This window comes from Pogona vitticeps, chromosome 15 (assembly GCF_051106095.1).
Source record: "Pogona vitticeps strain Pit_001003342236 chromosome 15, PviZW2.1, whole genome shotgun sequence".
Taxonomy (NCBI): domain Eukaryota; kingdom Metazoa; phylum Chordata; class Lepidosauria; order Squamata; family Agamidae; genus Pogona; species Pogona vitticeps.
This window is the reverse complement of record NC_135797.1, coordinates 13,252,073-13,273,035: the sequence shown is the minus strand read 5'-3', so window position 1 is coordinate 13,273,035 and position 20,963 is coordinate 13,252,073. Positions and strand designations below refer to the sequence as shown.

The 20,963-nt window shown below is 51.3% G+C and overlaps 2 protein-coding genes across 2 annotated transcripts in view; one reads left to right on the top strand and one right to left on the bottom strand.

Moving 5' to 3' along the window:
* The window catches only part of PIAS3 (protein inhibitor of activated STAT 3), a 24,985-nt gene extending 9,623 nt beyond the window's left edge, over positions 1-15,362 (top strand). The window contains exons 3-14 of the mRNA XM_072983796.2: positions 921-1,005; positions 1,931-1,981; positions 2,988-3,078; positions 4,358-4,492; positions 5,027-5,132; positions 6,088-6,161; positions 7,213-7,373; positions 7,515-7,651; positions 8,705-8,876; positions 8,981-9,114; positions 9,764-9,801; positions 11,015-15,362. Coding sequence (XP_072839897.2) covers positions 921-1,005; positions 1,931-1,981; positions 2,988-3,078; positions 4,358-4,492; positions 5,027-5,132; positions 6,088-6,161; positions 7,213-7,373; positions 7,515-7,651; positions 8,705-8,876; positions 8,981-9,114; positions 9,764-9,801; positions 11,015-11,299 — 1,469 coding nt within the window. The 3' untranslated portion in view covers positions 11,300-15,362. The remainder of the gene's footprint in view (positions 1-920; positions 1,006-1,930; positions 1,982-2,987; positions 3,079-4,357; positions 4,493-5,026; positions 5,133-6,087; positions 6,162-7,212; positions 7,374-7,514; positions 7,652-8,704; positions 8,877-8,980; positions 9,115-9,763; positions 9,802-11,014) is intronic.
* Positions 15,243-20,963, bottom strand: NUDT17 (nudix hydrolase 17). Its single transcript, XM_020810249.3, has 8 exons — positions 20,384-20,963; positions 19,595-19,717; positions 18,846-19,029; positions 18,450-18,475; positions 17,945-18,037; positions 17,295-17,393; positions 16,071-16,210; positions 15,243-15,870 (listed from the first exon to the last, which is right to left on the bottom strand). The coding sequence occupies exons 1-8, from the start codon at positions 20,477-20,479 to the stop codon at positions 15,708-15,710; spliced, it is 924 nt and encodes a 307-aa protein (XP_020665908.3). The 5' UTR covers positions 20,480-20,963; the 3' UTR covers positions 15,243-15,707.

Genomic DNA, 20,963 nt, shown 5'->3' with positions numbered 1-20,963 from the left:
TTTATCCCACGAAATCAAACAAAGTGTTTTTCCTCCCTTGGCCTGTGAGCGAGGCAGCCTCCAGTGGCAAGGAGTCCCAGAAGCTAGTTTTGCGTGAAGAATTTCTTCTTGCCGACTATCGGCTGTCATTAGGAGGCTCCAAATTCTTACTTCACGGGAGAGTGAAGAATCCTAGGCCGTTGTTAGGGTCTAATCCAGCCCTTTTATGATGCAGGAGATCTTAACAGCTTGGGTGTTTCGCTCCGTGTTTAATCCACCCGCTAATTCCCGCTTCGAACAAGAAAGCAAAAATTCACACTTGTTGGAAAAACAGCCCTGATCATTGCTTTGTGCTTGAATGAGAAGTGGTTAACAGATGAAGGAAGAAAAAAAACAACCCACTTCTGGGGTTTCCCCCCTGCGTGGTGGTGTCGCTTTGTGAATGGCCGTGAGCACACGAGGGGATCCCACAGACCAGCCATGGATACCATCAACGTTCAGGCTGCCCTCTGCTAGGTAAAGCTTGGCGTCCTTTCTGCTGCCGGCAACGTGGGCACCCTATGGTGCTGCCATTTCGGGCCCTTTCCTGGCTTTTCGAATTGTGGGTCCAGAAGCACAATATCCCCCACTCATGAACCAGACGGTTGTATGTGTGTGTAAGAACTGCACTTTTCCCCCCCAGTGGCAAACAAGCAAAGTTTTGTAAGAAAAGGGTGATAGAAGATGCTTGCTCCTGGCAGGGGAATCTCAGAAGCTGCTAACGAGGATCCTGATCCCGTGGATAAGGGGGTCCGACTGTACTCTTCATATATTGGGAGTGCTTTTAGAGTTGTCTTATGATTTTACTGAGGGTACCCTAATATGTCTCTACAGAGGGGCTTGGCTGGCTCAGAGGGCTTTCGTTAAAAATATATATACCCTTGGCTTCTTCTTTTTTGCAGCTTCCGTGAATAGCCAGCGGTTTGAGGAGGCCCACTTTACTTTTGCCCTGACCCCTCAGCAAGTGCAACAGATCCTCACCTCTCGGTAAGGGGATGCTATTTTCCTTTAAAATCCACCCTTCCTCTTTAATGATGTTGACTCAAGGGCATGTCGTGAATTAACAACAGGCCTACGTTGAGGTTGGGCTGCGTGCGGGCAAGGCCAAAATGAGGGCCACGGGTCCACCACGGAGGCCTCCGGACTTAGAGGACAAAGGCAGAGAGAGGACAGCACATAAACAGCAAGGGAGGCTTTACGGCTAGATGCTCTCGTGCTGAACTGCAGTGACTAGGGATGGGATTTTGGATTTCGTGGACTACAAAAGCCATAAATCCTCATTCTGGGAGTTCTGCCTGATTTGCACACACCTCACAGATAATTCAGTGTGGCTCTCCTGGATGGGTGGGGGTAGAGAAGGCCACAACTGGAAGACTCTGAGGCCAAGCTCGGCCTAGCTCTGCCTGGCTTCCTGTTCAGAAGGGAAGTTCCCAGGGAGCACTGGGGCAGGAAGAGGAAGCTTGGGTGAAGCTAGGCCTAGCTCGGCCTCCAAGCCTTCCCGTCTAGGCCTTTACTCCCGGGTGAGCCACATGTAGGTCTGTTTTAAGTCTTGTAGAATGCCAAGGATAGGGAATTATGGGATATGCAGACCGCCTAGAGTGGTCTTAACCGACCAGATAGACGGGATATAAATAAAATAAATAAATAATAAATAAATAAAATTCATTATGCTGGCTTGGTATTATTTAATTGGGAATGTCCATAGTGGACAAAAAAAAAAAATCCACGGATTTGAAAAGGCTACTCTGAAAGAGGCAGCTCCCTTTGTAAAAATGGACTCAGAGTGTGGATATTTTGGATTGTAACACCAAGTTTTCGACCTGCTCCATATCCTCTTATTTACAAACATTTCGAGATTAGTACCTAGCAGTAAGAAATCATAACCTTTTTTTTCTCTGTTTTTTTTCCCCAGTGACATCTTACCGGGTGCTAAATGTGATTATACCGTACAGGTACAATTGAGGTAAGAGCTTCAGAGAGCTATCTCTCCCGTTCTTTTAAAGAGTGGAAAATACCCCTGTGTAAAACTTGCTCTGCCCCCACTTTCCCGGCAGCATTTCCCCCAGGCTGCATAGTGTGTTCTCATCTCTGATTTTTCCTGGTCTGTGCCTCGGGACAGTTAAAAAATGCTTGGAGGGGGACATTATTGAATGAACAGGCTTAAGATGGAGAGCTTACAGCATCCATCCGCTGATCCTCTTCCCCTGCATCCCTTTCCTTTTCTGCACCTTGCTTGAAAAGTGCCTCTCACCTGGAGAAAAAAGGGTCCCTTCCTTTAAAGCAGGGCCTAGCCGTGTGCTCTTCCGTGGCCTTTTTTGCTTTGGGACTCCCAACGACCAGGATCCCTCCCAAGAATTCCCCAGGCAGTTTAGCTGTAGGACTACAGCTCCTCCCAGGAAGGAGAGCGCCCGCTTCCTGGCTTCTCTTAACTTTTAACGACAGGAAACAAGGCTGAAAGAAGGCCGTGCGGCCTCTCGAGGGGTAGGCCTTGCTCCAGGTGAGCAAAATGGAGGCATGTGTTTGGGGGGTTTGAAACTCCCAGAATTCTGTCTGAGAAGTTCTTGCAAAGTTGTGGGAGTTGGAATTTTTTTTAAAAAAAGAGCACACCCTAAATATGGTCCTTCCCCAACGGCAATTGGTGGGGGCAGCATGATGCGGTTACCTCTCCATCTCAGAGGACTGCTCTCCCGAAACATTGTCTTAAATTCTTTTAAACTGAAAAAGGGGAAGCTGAAATCAGCTCACCACCCTTTGCTGTTCTGAGTGTCGAGTGGGTGGGTGGGAAGCCCCCACCCTGCCTAAAACAGCTTTGGGGGTGGTGGGATGTAGCAAAATTGCTGCCCACACAGCCTCATAGAGAGTACAAGGAGATCTTTAGAGTTTGGGGGGAGGGTAGCCCTCCTGCTTTGGTTATGCTTTCTGGGTGCCCCCTTGTCTCTCAATAAGTGGCCGCCTTTCCGCTTTTGCAGGTTTTGTTTGTGCGAAACCAGCTGTCCTCAAGAGGATTACTTCCCCCCCAACTTGTTCGTCAAAATCAACGGCAAACTCTGCCCTCTTCCGGTGAGTGAGACCCTCCTCGTCCTCTGGTTCGGTGGGTTTATTCGGGAAAAGCTTCAGCGGCTCAGTATTGTAGAGCCCAGGCTGAAAGGAGTTTGCCAGATCTGTTCATGACTTATAGTTGTTCTGTCCTGTCAAGTTAAGACCGACTTAGGGCGACCCGAACAGGGCTGTCAAGGTAATTAAGCTACTTACAGAGAGGGCTTCCCCCATTCCACTGCGATTTTCAGTGACTGAGCGGGGAATTCAAACCCAGTTCCCTGAGGTCTTAATCTGTCCGTAACCTAACCCCACACTGGCTTTCTGAAGAATTCTGGCTTTCTTCCTTCTATGTGTCTCTTATTTCTCATTTTCTTCCCATTTTCTTTAATACGTCTTCATTGGGTTGTCCAGGGAGATTGTAACGCCTTCAGCTGCTCCTGACTGCTTTGTCGCAAACGGCATGCTTTCCGAGACCGTAAAGCAGAAGATGCCCTTCAGTGTAGAGTGGGCTCTCTCAAAAGCACTTGATTGTTATTTTTAATTTACAGAATGCATTCTTTGTTATTTGAGATTCCGTTCCAGGTCATGTCCTTTCTGACTTTCATGGCTAGGGTCCCGGATTTTATATATAACTGAACCTTGCTTGACCGTGATTTAATATACAGTGGGAACTCTGTATTTGCAGGGGATTGGTTCCAAGCCACCCTGCGGATGCCGAAAACCATGCATACTAGTAAACACTACACAGGTACAAGAAAACATCCAGAAAAATGCGTTTTCACTGTGTATTACCAGAACTGGCCACTTGAGGGAGCCAGAGACCATGCTGTGTATTCCTCAACAAGAATCTATATAGCATGATCTTTGGCTCCCTCTAGTGTCCAGGTCTAGTAAATACATCATGAGAAAACGTATTTCTAGGGTTTTTTCCTCCCCTTTTTAATATTTCCAGACTACAGATGATTGAAACTGTGGGTACCGATCCGGTGGGTATGAGCCAGAGTTCTATTTTGTATTTCTCTTAATATGACTTTCAACAGGGAGAACACCAGAGGTTAAGAAGTCGTCATGGGCGTTTCCTGCCAGACACCGAGTCATGTGACCAGTGTGTGATAGAAAATGCCGCCGGCGCCATCTTAACTTCTGGCAAAGTGCTGCTGGGAGGGAGGCAAAGTGCTACTGCGTTAGAACGGGAGGTTAGATTAGCAGGATCCAAGCCGTTGCTTTGCTGCGCCTCTCTCGCCGTGGTTCTGCGGCTGGCCGGACTTTGGCCCCTGGACGTTCTCTTCTGCCTCTGCAGGGTTACCTTCCGCCCACAAAAAACGGTGCAGAGCCCAAGCGGCCGAGTCGACCCATCAACATCACCCCCCTGGTGCGGCTTTCGGCAACCGTCCCCAACACCATTGTGGTCAACTGGTCCTCGGAGTTTGGCCGAGTAAGAGCGGAGGGGTTGGTGGTGGTGTTTCTGTTGTTTTCCTTGCTTAGCTCCGTGGAGTTAGTTCCTCTGCTTTGACCCATCTTTTATGAGAACGTGGGCAGGAGAGAGGGTTTGCATTGCTTTCCAAATAAGGTGTCTTGTTGGCAAAGGAAAAGGCCGACTGTCAGGAAAATCTTCTTAACTGTTAGAATGGTATGACGAGGGAACCTCTGGCCGCGAGAGGTGGGGAGCCCTCCCAGCGCTGGAGGCATTCAAGAGGCGGTTAATGCAGACTTTCCTTTCAGTGTTTTTAATATTTCCCAGACCATGGATAATTGAATCAGTGGATAGTGATCCTGCGGATAAGGGGGGTCCTAATGTAATGCTTTTAACATTAGCATGTTATGTTTGAAAAAAAATGTTTTCAATCTCTGGGAGCAAGGAAGAGATTCGCCATGAACAGGGGAGAACCGTTATTTCAGCAGTTACTTGTAGCCTGAATTGTTATTTCTTGGCACAGTTGTTAAATGATGCTGTTTTCCTCCTGCCTAGAATTACTCCCTGTCCGTTTACTTGGTGAAACAGTTGACATCCGTTACCCTGTTGCAGAAGCTGAGGGCCAAAGGCATCCGGAATCCAGACCACTCGCGAGCCTTGAGTAAGTTCTCGCTCCGTTGAACTGTTCTTCCTGCGTAGAAGGTTGGATAATAGACGCCAGGGCACGTAGCGTTTATGTGTTTTCCTTTCCATTCTTAAGAGGGCGTGAACATTTCTTACATTACTTACTTTGATTTCAGGAGGAAAGCCTTTCCAAACGGTTGACTCTCGTTTTAGCAAACCTTAGCCAATGATGCAGGAGATATGTCCTGGCGATCCTCTTATTTCCTTCCAGCCCAGCTTAATTTTTTTCTGCGAGGATGCTCTCTCCAGTCCGACTGTGTTGGACCAGATGCTCTACTTGGTTCTAGCTAAAGGCAGGTTTTATTCAGAAGCACCTTTTTTTACTAAAGATTAAAATAGTAAAAATTAATTATACCTTTAGAAACGGAAGCTGGAATTTGCCGTTCAGCAGACAAAGCAGAGCGGGAGTCCAAAATCAAGATCATCAAAACGGCCCGGTTTGTCACGATGAGCAATGCAACCACAGTGCGTTTGCTAGCTTTTCATTCTTTTGAAGTCCCCGTCTTAAAAAATTTAAAAGCCTTAACAGCGAAGCAACAGCACTTTTCCTGTAGATGAGAAAGCTCAACAGAGGAAGACGCAGAAATATCATTGCCTGAGTTATTCGTGGGTCCGTGTTAGGGACGCCCAAGAAGGTTGTGTTGTTTAGCAAGGTGGAGAGTGAAAAAAAGACGTGCAGGTATGTTGATACACGTCCAGGCGGTTTTTGAAAAATTGAAAGGTGTGAGCAAGAGCGGAATCAACCTCTCGCTCTGTCTCTAACCTTTCCCAGAATCTTTTCTCAAAAGAACTTTGTGACCCACAGAATCTGGAAAACGGCCAGGTGGAGTAAAGTATATGTGGGCCTCCCTCGTTTTTAATCCCTCGGAGAGGCTCTTAGCCTTGGCACGCAATAAAATGCCCTCCCCTTCTCTTTTCCCCCCTCCCTCCAGTCAAAGAAAAACTGACTGCTGATCCTGACAGCGAGATTGCGACGACAAGCTTACGAGTTTCTCTCATGTGCCCGGTAAGTCCCTGGCTTGATTTGTTCCTTGTTTGAAACACAAAACCCGCGGCGTCTCCATCAGCGGCAGGCGGAGCCACAAGATGCTTAAAACCGGGGTGTCATGTATTCAGATTATTTCTGTCCAGAAGTGCCATTCAGGAGAACCTAAGTTTTCCATCACATGTCTGGATGTCAACATATGTTTTAAGTTTTCATGTGCCTACCAGTTTTCCCTTTTCCCTTATTTTGTTTTTTCCCCTTCCTTGTGACAACCTTCTGTAACGGTGGAAACGTAACGAACGATACTTAGTTCCTTAACTGCTCATTAAAAACAGATGCCTCTGGTCTGGTAATCTTGTGGGAAGAACCTTTTCTATCCTTTACCATCCATAAAATGATTTTGAATTATTTCCAGAGAAATGTGGTTTTATTGGCATCGTTCAACAGACAAGCGATACTGAAAATTCGTAAGGCCAAAACACATGTAAAGCAGTAAGGTACAGCCATTCATTTCAAAACCCGGCGTGAACGACCAATCATTCAGGGAAAGCCTGCTGGGAGAGAAAGGTCTCTTGGCCAGCTTGTGGAAGGAGAGCCGAGAGGGGCGCCAGCCTGGCCTCCAGTGGCAGGGAGTTCCGCAGTCTCTGGAAGCAGCCACCGAGAAGGCCCTCTCCCGTGTCCCCATCAGACGGACCTGTAAAGGTGGTGGGACCGAGAGAAAGGCCTTTCCTGATAATTTGAGCCCTCGAGTAGGCTCATAGTGGGAGACATGGTCTTTGGGATCGCTTGGACCCAAACCGTTTAGGGCTTGAGAGGTTGTAACCAGCCCTTTCCATGCAACATGGAATAGGATCGGCAGCCAGCGGTGCTGCTTCTAACGTGTGTGTGTGTGTGATCCCTGTGACCAGCCAGAGTTAGCCTCAGGCAATTTCTGTGCCTCTCCAGCTGAGAGCTGAGTATCAAGATCCCGTGGGTCTTGTTTTGGGGGGTGGAGGAAAGAGAAGGGATGGCCAGGCCCTCGCCCTGCCTCCCAGTTGACCCGTCCCGATGCTCTTTTCCTTTTCCTTGCCAGCTCGGCAAGATGCGGCTGATTGTTCCCTGCCGGGCTTTCACCTGCACCCACCTCCAATGCTTCGACGCGGCCCTTTACCTGCAGATGAATGAGAAGAAGCCCACCTGGACTTGCCCCGTTTGCGACAAGAAGGCCCCCTACGAGGCGCTGATCATTGATGGGTAAAGTCCGGGGAGGGTCCCTTCTTGCCCTGCCCAGACGGCGAGTGTGGGAAAGGGCTCCCCGCGTGTAGCAAAGGATCCAGGCCTCGGGGGCTCTCGGATCCAACCTCGTGTTTCACCTTTTTCCTCCCCACTCGCCAGGCTGTTCATGGAAATCCTCAACTCCGTCACCGACTGCGACGAGATCCAGTTTATGGAAGACGGCTCCTGGTGTCCCATGAAGCCCAAGAGAGAAAACCCGGAGGTCTGCCAGCCGTCTGCTTACAACGGGCTGGAAGGTAAGGGAGGCCGAGGTGATGATGCTCTCTTCCCCCTTCTGGGCACAATGGGTGGGCGGGTGGCTGCAGGGTCGACCGTGGGCTGTTCTTGACCGGCCAGAGAGGGCCTCCAGGAGGAGTTTTGTCTTTCCTAGGATGAGAGGTATCTTTGGAAAAGGTACAATGCCCAGGGCTCCAAATTCAATTTGTGGCCTTTTTCAAAAGAATCTCGGGTGGGAGGACCAAAAAAAAAAGGTCCTGTTTGGAAGAGTCGGTGATGACAGAAGGCGACTAGGTCATAACCAGGAATGGCAGGAAAAATGCTGTTCCCAGCTTGAATACTGCTACACCCTCCAGTTATGGCAGACCCTTGTCGCATAGTTCGTGTGTTTCAAATAGACTCCACACTTAGGGTTTACTCAATTATTTCACGTAGACTCCTGTGAACCATAAGTTCATTTAGGGTCAGCAGGAAGGTGGGACGAAGAGTGAAGAATGATCAAACCAAACCCCTATTTGAACATTTGGCCCAAAGTGAAGTCAGGGTTTGATTTGAGCTGGATTCCTTGAGGCCGGTCACCCAGGAGCAGAAATCTGTCGTTTGTCTGTGTGTCGGACAAGGCTGGGGGGGGTCGTAAATGTGTCATCGCTCTTAAGTTTGTTTCCTAATGAATTGGGTTTTTTGGGGGGTGGGGGTGCCTGCCAGCCCCCCCTGCTGCTACAGACCCTCGCTTTCCCCAGAGGGAGATCTGGTTGGCCTCAACCTAGCATAAACTTACACCAGGGTAAATGCCCAGGGAGTTACGGCCAGGCGGTCCAGGGTGGTGGCAGCTGGTTGCGCAGGGAGCCATGCTTTGGCCATGCAGCTGCACCTGTGGAACTCCTTCCTGAATAGATTTTGGAACAGCTCTCCCATCGGAACGTGGGCCTCGGCCTCTCTCCGTCTTCTTCACGCGTAGAGCGACTGTGCTAAGCTTGGCCTTCTTTCTCGTGCGCCTGGGTGGAAGGAGTGAGGGGCCTTTCGGCCCGGAGCGGCCGCCCAGAGTCCAGTCACCGCTTGCGTTGTCTCGACAGCTTCCCTCTACACCGTCGGAGCCGATGGGAAGCCGGGAGGGGCTGAAGGCAAGAAGAAAGTGGAGGTCATAGACCTGACCATTGACAGTTCGTCCGAGGACGAGGAGCCCCCCGCCAAGAAGCAGTGCCCGGTCACCACGGCCGCCATCCCGTCGGCAGCTGGACCGAAAGGGTAGGAAAGCGGCCCTCGTGGGCCTTCCCTTCCGCCTGGGATTATCCTGGAGGAGTCGGACTCCGCCTCCCTTAAGCCCGACGCCCGTTCTTGCTTCGTTTCAGGGTTCTGAGCGCCGACCACCAGCCGTCCTCGGTGCTGCGGAGCCCCCCGATGGCGGCCGTGGGCAGCGACTACCTCTCCAGCCTTCCGATGCCCGACTATCATCCTTCGTACCAGGTGCCCTCCGACATTCAAGGTAATTTGGCCCCCGGGGGGGTGGGGGTGGCGCCTCGGCTGGGGAGGGGGCCGAAGGGAGTCCGCCAAACCTACTAGACTCCCTTGTGCGATTTTTGGTGTTTCCTTTTGAAAAACGCTCAGCTTTGCAGAGCCTCTTGGCCTCATCGCCTCCCAGAGCGGTTGCTCGCCACAGGTGACCAAGGCCACGGGGGGACTGACAAACCCCAGGCCGAGGAATTCTGCTGCCCCTCGGCAGGGTCTCCCCCAGCCCTGTGCAACAGCCTCCTCTGTGGGTCTGCGTACGGTTGCTCGCGGTGGCCTCACTTCTCCCCGGGCTCTGAGTGCGAGTGGCGGCTGGGTATCCTTCAAGGCCAGTTTTTTCTTGACCGCCTTGCAACTCCGGGATTCGGTGGCGTCAGAGAGGAAAAGTCCGGGCACAGAGGAAGCTGTGGTGTGGGTGTCAACCACCCATGGGGAGATCCTTTCTTACTTACCCCACTGGAGGTGGTGACAGGCGCCATTCTTGGGTGGGCCGGCCCCTCGCCTTCCTGACCCCTGCCCTGGATGTGGCTGAAGTATCTCTCACCCCACTTCCTTCATTGCAGATCCTCTTTCTCTGACATGTTCATTTTACCATTAATTTCCCCCCCCCCTGTTCATTTTTCTAGGTCTGGATCTGTTCCCCTTCCTTTCGAGTGAAAATCAGGTAATTTCTTCCATTTCCCCTTTCTCCCCCTCCCGCTTTTCCTCCAGCTCCTCACCTTGGCCTGATTATTCCCCCCCCCCATCATCCTCGTGGGGCCCTAACACAGGCTCTGTCGTCTTTCCATCTTTCCCTTCATCCGCTTGGCTTTTTCTTTTGCTGCCGAGCTCACCGGGCAAAAGCTTCTCAGGTTCTGACTGTGATCTGTCTGCGGCCAGCCCTTCCTGCTGCTCACGGTCTCTGACAGAATCCTGGCTTTCCCTTTCCTGTAAAAATGGGTTTCCCCTCCCCCTTCAGGATTGGGGTGGTGATCGTCCATGGTTAGAATTATCCCTGGAAATTGGAACGGCTCATGCTCTGATGCTCTGTTTGCATCCTTGAGCAGTCACTACTTCTTGACGGTCTCCAACCTCCTAAGTTAAGTTTTCCTGGGCCATATAAATGTTTCTTGTCAGCAGAGTTGAGTCCCGCCTTTGAGCTACCAGTTCAGGTCATGTAATAATTCGGCATGCAAAAGCTGTCCCCCCCCCAAGTACTGTAGGACCCCCGTATCCACAGGGGATCAGCTCTGCAGAGGTTGAAAAACGTGGATTATAGCAAATGCTGTTTTACTAGCGAGCGCTATACAAAACATGGTCTCTGGCTCCTTCAAGAGGCCTGTTCTGGAAACGTCACCATGAGCCATACCTATTGGTAGGGTTTTTTAAAATCTGTTTTAATATTTTCAGACCGTGGATCAGTGAATCCACATGGATGCAGATCCCACGGATATGTGGGTCCTACTGTATTTTATGTCGTTCCTAGAAGACAGGAGATGTTTTTCAAGACCCGAGTCAACGAGATCAGGGGTAGAGCAACCTCAGTGGGAGGGAAACGGATCGGAACAAAATTAGGTTTCCCGGGAGGAGAATTCTCTTACTCCGGTGGGCTTTGGGGGTGTGTGTGTCTTTTTCTGCCTCCCGGCCACCACCTTTTCCTTCCTTGGTAGCATCTTGTTATATTATTCTTGGGAAAGGAAAGGAAAGCCACCCCCCCCCCCCGGGTGATCCTGGGGCCAGCACCACTGTGTTTTTCAGCCACCCGCTGGTTCGGTGGCAGCCTCGGTCGGGCTTTCCCCTTCTGTCGTGTGTCTGCGTCCTGTGTTTGGAGGAAAAGACTGACGAGGGGGGACCCTTTCTCTTTCTCTTTTCTTCCCCTTCCTTTCCCCCCTCCGCAGCATTACAGCCCCTCCGTCATCACCTCCCTGGAGGAGCAAGACACGCTCAGCCACTTCTTCCAGTATCGGGGCACCTCCCCGCACTTCATGAACCCCCTCGCGCCGGTGGTGGTGGCCGCGGCCGCCGCCTCCCACGGCACCGTCGGCTCCCCGACCAGCAGCCGCATCAATGGCGTGGTGTCTTCCCCCCCGGCGACCTTGCGGGAGAGCCACACGCACGGGGGCGCCATGGGCAGCAACCCGGGGCTGCCGGGCTGCCGGCCGGATATCATCTCTTTAGACTAGACCGGGGATGCCAGGGCAGATGTTTTGCACCCATTTCGTCCCCCCTCTGCCGTTGAGAGAAAGGACAGTCATGAGAAAAGGACAGCTCTCCGCTTTTTCAGCACGTCGGATTCCTGCGGGCAGCTTGGAAGGAGGAGGTGTTTGGTGTTTGGGAATCCAGGCTGAGCTTTTAGTCGGCGTTCCCGCTTTCCTGGGCTCATGGCAGCTGAGTTTTGCCCTCCTGGGAGGCTGGACATGCTTCCTAGCAAGCGCCCAACGTTCGGCAAAAGCCCAAACAGCACCAGGACGGCCGGAATGGATGGTCACAGGGATGGAGAGGCGTCGTCTCCTTGGTTTGGCGCCAGACTGTGGGTGCAGGGTGAGTCAGCGTTGTGCTCCTTGGTGTAATCGTTATCAATTGCAGAGTTGTACCTTTTTCAGGTATCAAATCTGGGGTGGAGGGGGAGATAGGGTCGGACCCGGTTCATCTGGACTGTTCGGCCGAGAGCATCGTCAGCGCTGCGACTTTAGCCTCGGATGGTTAAAACCCGCAATGCTTCCAGATGACAAGGTTAGTGGTGTCGGACCAATTCAGACCAAACCAGGGTGAAAATGCTGCAGGTCTTCAAGCTACACAGAACTCTGGTGCAGGAGAGGCGCCCGCTGAAGGTCGAGTCAGGGGAACTTGGACCTCCCAACGAAGGCTTGTCTCCTTCCTCCTTCTCAGAGAGACTTTTAAGGCTTCTGCTTTGTTGGCAGGCGTGGGTTAAAGATCCAGTTTTAAGTATGTGAGAAACGGTCTCCCCGAACAAACAGAAGCAGCCGTGATTCTTGGCAACCCCCGAACCTCTCTCTCCTCTGTCCAACCCACCTTGGTGACAAGGACGCTCTCCGAAATCCACGAGGGCAGAGGTTTTTTTCGGGACCAGGGTCAGGAGGGCGCTTCGGCTGTGCGAACCAGGACGCGTCCAACCTGCAGCCAACCTGCAGGTCAGGCAGAGTGACGAGGGGTCCCTGGCAGCGTGCCGAGAGGGGAGGAAGCGGGTTCCGTGGCCTGCGTGGCACGCGTGTTCAAGGCGAGGTTCTCGGGCGCCAACCACGGTTCTTGGAGGAGGCCCCGGTCTGTGTCGGGTTTGCTCGTTGCAACATCGCCCCTTGGCCAAGATGCTCTCTGCTAACGGCAAACCTTGAAATGCGGAATTTCGGATTTTTCTGCATCTCAAACCCTGCGCCGGGCAGCACCGCCGAAGCCTGTGGAGATCAGGTGCAGCCCCTCTCGGTCCCAGTTGCCTAAAAACAACGGCCTGCTCTTTCCTCTCCAGAGTTGGGCCAACGTTTTGTAGCTGTTTTACCTACACCCGGCTTTGCAGCGGCAGCCGAATTATGAGCTGACCAAGCTGTAAGTAGAGGAACCAGGATGAGCCGGCGATGGGGGTGTGGGTGAAGAGATTTGGAGAACCCCACGCTTTGAGCTGCTCCCCCCCCGCCAACACCTCTCCTGCAGTCACTACTTCCTCTGAGTGGGCTGCTGGGTCTTTCCACAGGCCCTCCCGCACTGTCCCATCGCTCAGATGTGGTTCGGTAGCTAAACCGTTCAGATTTCCAGATGATCCTTGGGCCAAGGGTTCAGCAAAAAGAACATGACTTCCACCCGCAGGCAGGATTTTGCAAGTTTAGCGCACGGTCTGGCTCTTAATACCGAAGGCGTGAGACCTCTTCGGCGATCTGCCCCAAGGATAGAAAGTGATTAGAGGAAGGAACGGCAGGGCTTGGAAAGAATCGCATTCATTTCTTTTTAATGCAGAAGCGTTAAGTTTTTGCCCGCTCTGAACAAGATATCGCTGGTACCACCCTCGGTTGGTTAGAAGTTTTTTTGTGGGGAGGGGCTTGAATAATAAATAAATATGTAGAGCCTTCGGCATCGTAGCCTGCGCTGACCTCCCTGGCACTGGAGAGCCAGGGGGTCCGGCCTTCGGAGGAGCCGTGTGGAAAATGGTTTGTGAAGAAGCGCCGCCGAGAACAGCTGCCGGCAAAGATCGCGTGGAAAGCGGGGCTGATTCGGCGAGCGCAGAAAAGTGGGAAGCGGGGTCCGCCTGTCGGTTCCCCTGCAGTCGGGGCAGCCTTGCATCCCTCCGGAACCTGGCCGGTTCCTTGGGGGCCGCCTCCGTCGCCAGCTCTTTAATCCTGCTGGACGCTGGGGGGGGCGCGTACAGAGTGGCTAGACCCGTGGACCGTTGGTGGCCTTTTCTGGAGTCTCCAAAACATTTGGCCGGTTTGCGGCCACCCACAGAACCCGAGGCGTGATTTTCTGGAGGATCCTCCGGACACCCCCTTGGGGTGCACCCCCTGCCCTGCGCTTCCTGTACGTTGGGGGCTTGTGTGGACGCAGACATGGCGAAGGTCCCCCGTTACCAGCGTGCCCTGAAAAATGACGCAAGGGGTGCCCGCTTTGGCGTCTTTTTCCCCTCCGGTTGCAGCGAAGGGGATTCTGCCCTGCCTCTTGACTGTTGTTCCTGCAGTGTATTTTTATATAAAGAAAACCCTGTAGATCTAGAGTTCCCACAAGCTCCTGTGAATATATTTCCTACCGATCATGTACAGAGAACAAAAGATATATATATATATATATTATAGTAATAATAATCTATATTTTCAGTTTTTTTGTACATAAGCAACTCCAAAGATCTGTTTTTTTCTTTCTTTCTCTCTCTCCGAGGACTAAATGAAGGTTGCGTCGGCCTCTTCGAAGCGTACGTGGGGTGGGGTGGGGGGTCGCGCATCGTCCATTGCACAGTGTTATTTATGTATTTAAGTGTATTATGATGTGTGTGTATTTTTCCATTTGTAGCAACTGCTTTTTAAGTTTTCGGCTTTAGACCCAAGTCTGTTTCCAGCTGGCGTGCGGTGGATGAGGGCCCTCGTAGTCCGCTAAGAGGCTCATGGACCACTTTGAAAACCGAATCGATCTGAGCGGGAGACGATGGGTAGGTGTCAGGATCATCCTCCCATCAGCTCCAGAAGAAATCAAGGGCCTTTAAAAAAACTTTTTTAAAAATTATTTTTATTTTGAGTTTGTCTGCCTTGGAAACCTTCTCCTCTGAAGCCGCCCCTTCGTTTGCTTTTAATTAGCTCCGGAAATCAGAAAAGCCCGGACACCCAATTTCAGAATGGGACATTTTGAAATCCAGTTCCTCCATCCGAGTTGTGCATTCAGTTTAACATTGGTGGTCCTTTTTAGAGAATATTTATTGGATAATTTTAAATAAATAAATTTAAAACTGTTTTTTTGGCTTGGCAGTTTGGAATAGAGAAGTTGTCAGAGGAATCCGGAAAACTTCTATGGAAAACTGACCTGGAATGGGAGACCTCGGGTTTTGCACTCGCTCCCTGAGGCAGGCGGCTGTTTTTTCTTGGTGGTGCTGTGCATTTGTGTTCTCAAAGGATCAGCTGTGCTAAAATCACTGCGTGGAAATGTGGTTTTACCAGCTTGGGAGACGACCCACCTCACTCCCAGCTGCTTGATCTTATTATTTTTGTGCTTTGGGTGTTTAGCGAGGAAGGCTTCAGAGCAGAACATTATTGTTTTGACCCTTAAAATATTGTAGGACCTCCCTATCTGCGGGATCAGTATCCACAGTTTCACTTCTCTGCTGCCTGAAAACATTAAATGAGAAAAACTCAGAAATGCATATTTTAATGCTATAATTACCAGAACATGCCAGTAGAGGGCACCATGCTACACACAGAGTTCACCGTTATCCGTGGTTTTCGGCATCCGCGGTGAGACTTGGAACCGATCCCCACGGATACAGCAGTCTGCCGTATATGTTTTGTACAGATTTCAGAGCATTTAACGAGCAGAGAGCCTCGAGTCCTGCTTTTTCATTCCGCACCGCCGGCCAAGAGTCCACAAGGCCCTCCCAACCCGTTGAGTAGAAAAAGGAACCCTTTAGCACCACCTTAATCCCTTTGCATGGGTTTATTTATTCTGTCTGTCAGATCCCTTGTTTTATCAACTCGGGGCCATTTTGTGTATATGCAAACGTACCTTTTTAGAGAAAATAAAAAAATAATCCTGGCAAAAGTTTTTCAGAAGTGTACCGTTCATTCATCCTCACCGTTGCCGATGTTGTCTGCCACCCTAGAGTCCTGAATCTACTTCGCGCAGCGCGTGAGTCCATTTTCAAAATCATCCCACGGATTTCCGCCCCTTCCTTGATCTGTGGTACACAAATTTCTAACCAGAATAAGAATTATTTATTGGCTGTGGGAGAGTGTGGGCGAAATACAGATTTTTTTTGCTAGCGGGACAGTGGCGTCCTTTCAAAAGCAGCAGGGGAGAGCCCCTGCCAGACCCCCACAAATGTCAGGATCTTATTGGGGTTCAATTTTTGGGGTATCCGAAGCCCTTTCGGAGCAGGCTCGGGTCTTACTCGACTCGCGCTGCGGAAGCTTTGCGCCACCGCTGAAGGGCGAACTTGGTCCCGGTGCTGACGCGCTCCAGGTCGTCCCCTTGCGCTGGCGCCGTGTTGAAGAAGGTGGCGACGGGGATCTGGACCGACTGAGCCGAGCCATTATTCAGTTCGGTGATCCTGGTTGGGCGCAGAAGGAAAAAAAAATGTGTGAATCGGACCTGGCGAACATGCTCGCTCCATTTAGGGGGGAGCCCGGTTGACCCACAGAGGAGTTTGGGAAGGGGGGGGAGGAGATGATTCTGTTTGTGGGTGGAGCCAAAAGCAAAAGGTGGGCCTAAAAGGCCAAGTGATTTTGGCTGAATTAAACGAAACCATACCGGAGAGTCGGAGGCAGATGAGCGTCGCCTGCGCTGTTCCCACCTCCAGCCTCGTCTCCCGTGGCGGCGATGGCGGCCAGGAGCCGGGGTTCCAGCCAAGCGTAGGCGCTCACTTCCGCTTCATCGGGCTTCAGCCTCCCCTGAAAGGTGGAAAACAGGAGGGCAAGGCGGTTTCCTCCACCTTTCCCGGAGCCGCACGCTGTCAACCCCATGCGCTGAGCGGAGAACCTCTACTGGCCGGCGGCAATGTCTCCCCTGGCCTTTCAGTTTTAAGAATTTCGGAGCAGACTTTCCTTTTGCCACCCTAACAAGGACACTGGGAGATGGCACAAGAGAAAGAGAGGGTGTTTCAACCATCGCTCCTGGCCTGCGAAACTCCCTGCTACAAGAATCTAGGCCGCTCCCACCCACCCCCGTTGTTCTTTGATTCCCCCTGTAATGAAACGTTTTTCCCAGCTGCAGAGAAGGGAAGTTTTTCGTGGGGGAAACGTGGTGTTTTTCTCCCCCTTCGGATGCATTTTTAAGGTGTTTTTAAGTTAGCGGCCTTTCGAAAGCATTTATGGTGCTTCCACTTCATTTTAATGTCAGCTTCTTATGCAACGGGAGGGTCACGTAAGCTTTCTTGCCAAACCAACAAGCTTCCCTTCGCACGCTCACTCTTGCCTGGCCTGCGAAACATTTTGTCCCATGACCAAGAGACCTGTTGGAGCCAGAAAACGGCTTATGTGGTTGTCCTTATATGCTGAACCAGGAGACTGGCCTTGATAACCCAGTGGCTAGACTCTTATTAGTCGTAACAGGGCGTTACAACTCTGGGGGTGCCATCCTGGTCTGAAAATATAAAAAGAAAAAGCTAGAAATTTGTGTTTTCATGATGTATTTTCCAGAACCGGCCACTAGAGGGAGACACAGACCATGCTAGGTATTCTTGTTGGTGAAAGACAGCATGGTCTCTGGCTCCCCCTAGACACGAGTTCTAGTAATACATGGTGAAAATATTTTTTTCTCATTTCCCCCCCTCCCTTCATTATGCTATGTTTAGTGTTTGCTATTATCCATGGTTTTCAACATCCACGGAGGCTTGGAATCAGTTCATGGATATAGGGGTCTTGCTGTATATTTTTCTAATCTTTTTAAAGCCCTCCAAGGGCTCTTGCAGGAGAGAAAGGAAGCTTTTGAATAAATTTAAGATAACAAAAAGGGTTCTCCAGGACATTTCCTCACCTGCAGCTGCTGGTGGCTTTCCTGGGAGAGCAGCCAGAGATAAAGGACCACGTGGTGACGCCTCGGCAACCCACGGCTCAGGTAAGGAGGGTAGACGGACTGCAGGACAGGATCAAAGGAGGCAGAATCAATTGGTGTGTGTGTGTGTGTGTGTTCTTGGGGTTGATTCTCCCCCCCCCCCTCGAAAAAAGCCTCTAAGTCTCGAATTGTCTCACATGGATCAGTGACCCTTTTTGGTTTTCCAATCCTTGAGAACAAAACTTCAGTGAACAAGAGGATGCTAGCCTCTGTGATAAAAAAAGAGAGAGAGATGCTCGGGTGCCGGTTCCTTAAGGGGAAGCTTGTAACATAACGAATATAATAGAATGTAGTAAGTGTAGCAGACGTTATAGTTATTAAAGTTTAGGAGTTTCAAACTGCTTTAAACCAGGTTTTCAAAATGGTCTTTAACCTTATTTTCAGTTTTTGTCAAATGTATAATTGCTCTTTTTCAAAATCAGATTTTTTTTTTAATGGGAGGATTGCATGTTTTTAATGGTTGGGTCTCTCATGGGGAGATCCAGACCTCCGTTTCACAAGTCCAAGCGTCGTTTCCCAGCTTTTGAGCCCGCAGAAGCCCCTCCAGAGACGTTCAGGTTGCCTGACCTTACCTCCCAAAGGCCCAGCGTCTGGCAAGAAAACTCCCCAGCCTGAAGCTGCAATCCCGTCTCTTCCTGCAGTTCCCGCAGCCCTGCCTCCAGTAACTGCGGACCAGAAAAAGCAGGTTGGCACTTAATTCTGCAACACACACAGCCGGGGGGGGGGGGGGAGTCAGGGATTGCCATGTGCAAGGTGCACCCATGTGCCTCTGAGCATGGGCAGAGAGTCACCCCATGTATCTGGAACCAAGATCAAGGAGGTGTGGCGTTTTAATCAGGTGCCTCCCCCTCTCATTTCAACGAATCCTTCCCAGGGTGGGTTTTCAGACCTCCATGAGGACTAGAAGCTTGCAACCAGGTCAAAATGCAGGCAGTTCCACCATAATCCCCAATTCCAGGCAGACCAGAAGGGACAATTCCGATCTTTCTCAAGGGGGCTCCCCCCCTCGCTTTGCATCACTGCGCCGTCCCTCTTTTTAGGGGAGACTTCAGGGGCAGGCTGATTGATTTTTCTTACCTTTTCGTCCGGTTCGACGTGACCGCCTGAAACGAGAAGAGAAGCCTTAAAGGTTGCCGGTGAGCCATGATGTCCCCACCTCTTTAAGTGTTTCTAGTATGCACCTAAGTACAGATCCTGGATCAACCCAAGCCGGGACTACATCTGGAGGCAAAAAAAATGACGAAACAGAGGCTCTCCTACCTTGGACACATCATTTCCAGAAGGTGGGATTCTCTAGAAACAGACAACCTACGGCCACCCGGATTGTACCACTTAGGAGGGACTTGACGGATTTTCAATCTCTCTCGCCTGCCTCTCTACTTCCGGGAAACCTCGGTTTAAAGGGTATTCCTATCACACACACAACCAGAACCCAGAAAAATGACCCCCCCATCCCTCTCGTCCAAGCCTTACCTGGGGGCACCCAAACGTTGGGGAAGATGCTCAGGCGCCTGGCGCGCCGGGTGAGCAAAACCTCCCCGGTGGCGGACTGCAGGAGAACCGCCACCCCGACATCCACACCTCGATCCCGGATCTCCCCCGGCAGGGAAGCCGCTTGATCTGCACTCAAGAGCTTGATGGGGCAGAAGGGCGGCCGCTGCAAAAGACAGACCTTGGTTTTAAAAAATGTCACATTTGGACATGTAAGGATAGGCAGCTTCCCGGCATTTTTGCAGCAGGATCCTGGAGAGGATTCAGAGAAGCCCTGTGGGTGCTCTGGCCTCTACTCAGCGAGGAAAGTGCCCTTCAAGCAGGCGTGTCTCTCGAAAAAAGCTCTCCGTTCTAAAACCTTGGTCCCACTTTCAAAACGTGACTGAAAAAACCAAAGCTTTTTGGGTGACTTCTCCAAGGCTGCTCGTCCGCCTGCCGGCCCAGACAAAAGAGTTTCTGATTTTTTGCTTTTTCCGTAGATGTCAAAAAGAAGACCTCGGCATTGCAAGGTCTCTCCGAAATTTTAGAGACGGAGGGTTCCTCGCATCTGCTCCGCGAAGGAGCTACAGGACCAAAAAATAAATAAAAATCAAGCCACGGGCCTTCCTGACAAGATGGCAATGAGGTTTTCGACTGCCACCCCTTTCCCAGCGTTTCACTCAATGTTCGCGTCCAGCTTTGGGCACGAACAGGCCCCCCTTCCTGATCACGGCCCCCCCTCTTCTACCAACCTTCAAGAGCACTTTGCTGGAGCCACGAAACTCCCGGTCAGAAATGAGGAACTGATGTGCTTCTTTGCCGCAGTGGACCTCTCGGCCGTCTTCGTGGATTGTACCGAAGTGGCCGATGATGCTCTGGAAGACAGAGGCATGGAGCGTGGGAATACCTAGGGACGGGGGTATTTTTTTTATAAGGGTGCCCTGTTTTGCCTTGGGGGGGGCGAGGCCACTGTTCCCCTCTTTCCTGCTTCATACAATGACAAGTCAGGCTGAGCGAGAGTAACAAGCCCAAGGTCACCGATTCAATTCAGTGGCAGAGGCTCGTGCATCCATCCATTGCTTGATTGATCGCTCTATCTATCTATCTATAAGCACTCCAGAGACCCGAGTTCGAATCTTGACTTGGCCATCGAAATTGGCTGAAGAGGGGCTTGTGGCAGACAGCAAATAAGTCCGGAACGGCTCACCGCCTCCGAAAAGCCGGTCGAGGTTGCCGTAAGTTGGAGCAACACAAAACGAGAACTTGCGGAACAAAAACAGAGAAGAGGACATCCTAAACCCAACACCAGACAGAATGACCTTTCTGTGTTTAGAACAGTCTGAAAGAGCAGGAGATCTGGATGCCGCCAAACCCCAGGCCTGGAAATAAAATGCACTTCAAGGGTGCAGCTTAGAATGCAATGGGAATTAAAAGTTTTTAAGGCTCCTGATCTTCAAAAGAGGCATGGGGATGCATTTGCAAACTGCTGAGGTTTTGTAATTGGGTGTCCCACCCCCACCCGTGTCAGATTTGGCTCCTACCTGTTCGAACCTGGCAGGCCGGGGGTGGGCGTGGCTTCGAGACAGGTAGACCAGCACCCTCTGGCTAGTTCCCATGCCGCGCCTGCGGGCAAGCATTGGGAGCCCAGAGACCCGGGAAGTGACCCTCTTGCAAGCTTGGAGAGGGGAGGGAAAAAAATCAGCTTTTCCCTGGAGCCCTGGAAATCCTCTGGTTGCAGGCTGCCAAGCCCCGGGGCTCTGCAAGGTTTTGCATTGCAGGCAGAGGTTCCCCAGGTGCAGAGTCTGGCACCTTGCAATCTCACCCTCTTGTTCGCGGCTTCTGCCTTTCGAGGGAAGGGAAGGAAGGGACGAGGGTCACCGGGAGAGAAAGGAAGGAAGGAAGGAAGGGCCGAAGGACATGCACGGATGCCTGCCCCCTTTTCTCCCGGAGGAGGCACTGCAAGCGAAGCTGGATCGAGTGAGTGGAGGAGGGAAAGCATCTCATCATCCGTCCCATCCTGCATCTCTAAAAGATGATGACGGCAGCCGAGAAATTCAGGAGGCTGAGGCTTGGAAGGGCAGCAATGACAGATCAAGAAATAAAGATCAATCAAGGATGTAT

Bases quoted from the DNA above. Each gene is read 5' to 3' on its own strand.
- NUDT17 (XM_020810249.3), bottom strand. From the start codon at position 20,479: ATGCTTGCCCGCAGGCGCGGCATGGGAACTAGCCAGAGGGTGCTGGTC. The intron at 19,718-20,383 runs GTAGGAGCCAAA...TCTGTCTTCCAG, and splicing joins GGCCTGCCAGGTTCGAACAG to AGCATCATCGGCCACTTCGG. The intron at 16,211-17,294 runs GTGAGGAAATGT...TCCACCTTTCAG, and splicing joins AAAGCCACCAGCAGCTGCAG to GGGAGGCTGAAGCCCGATGA.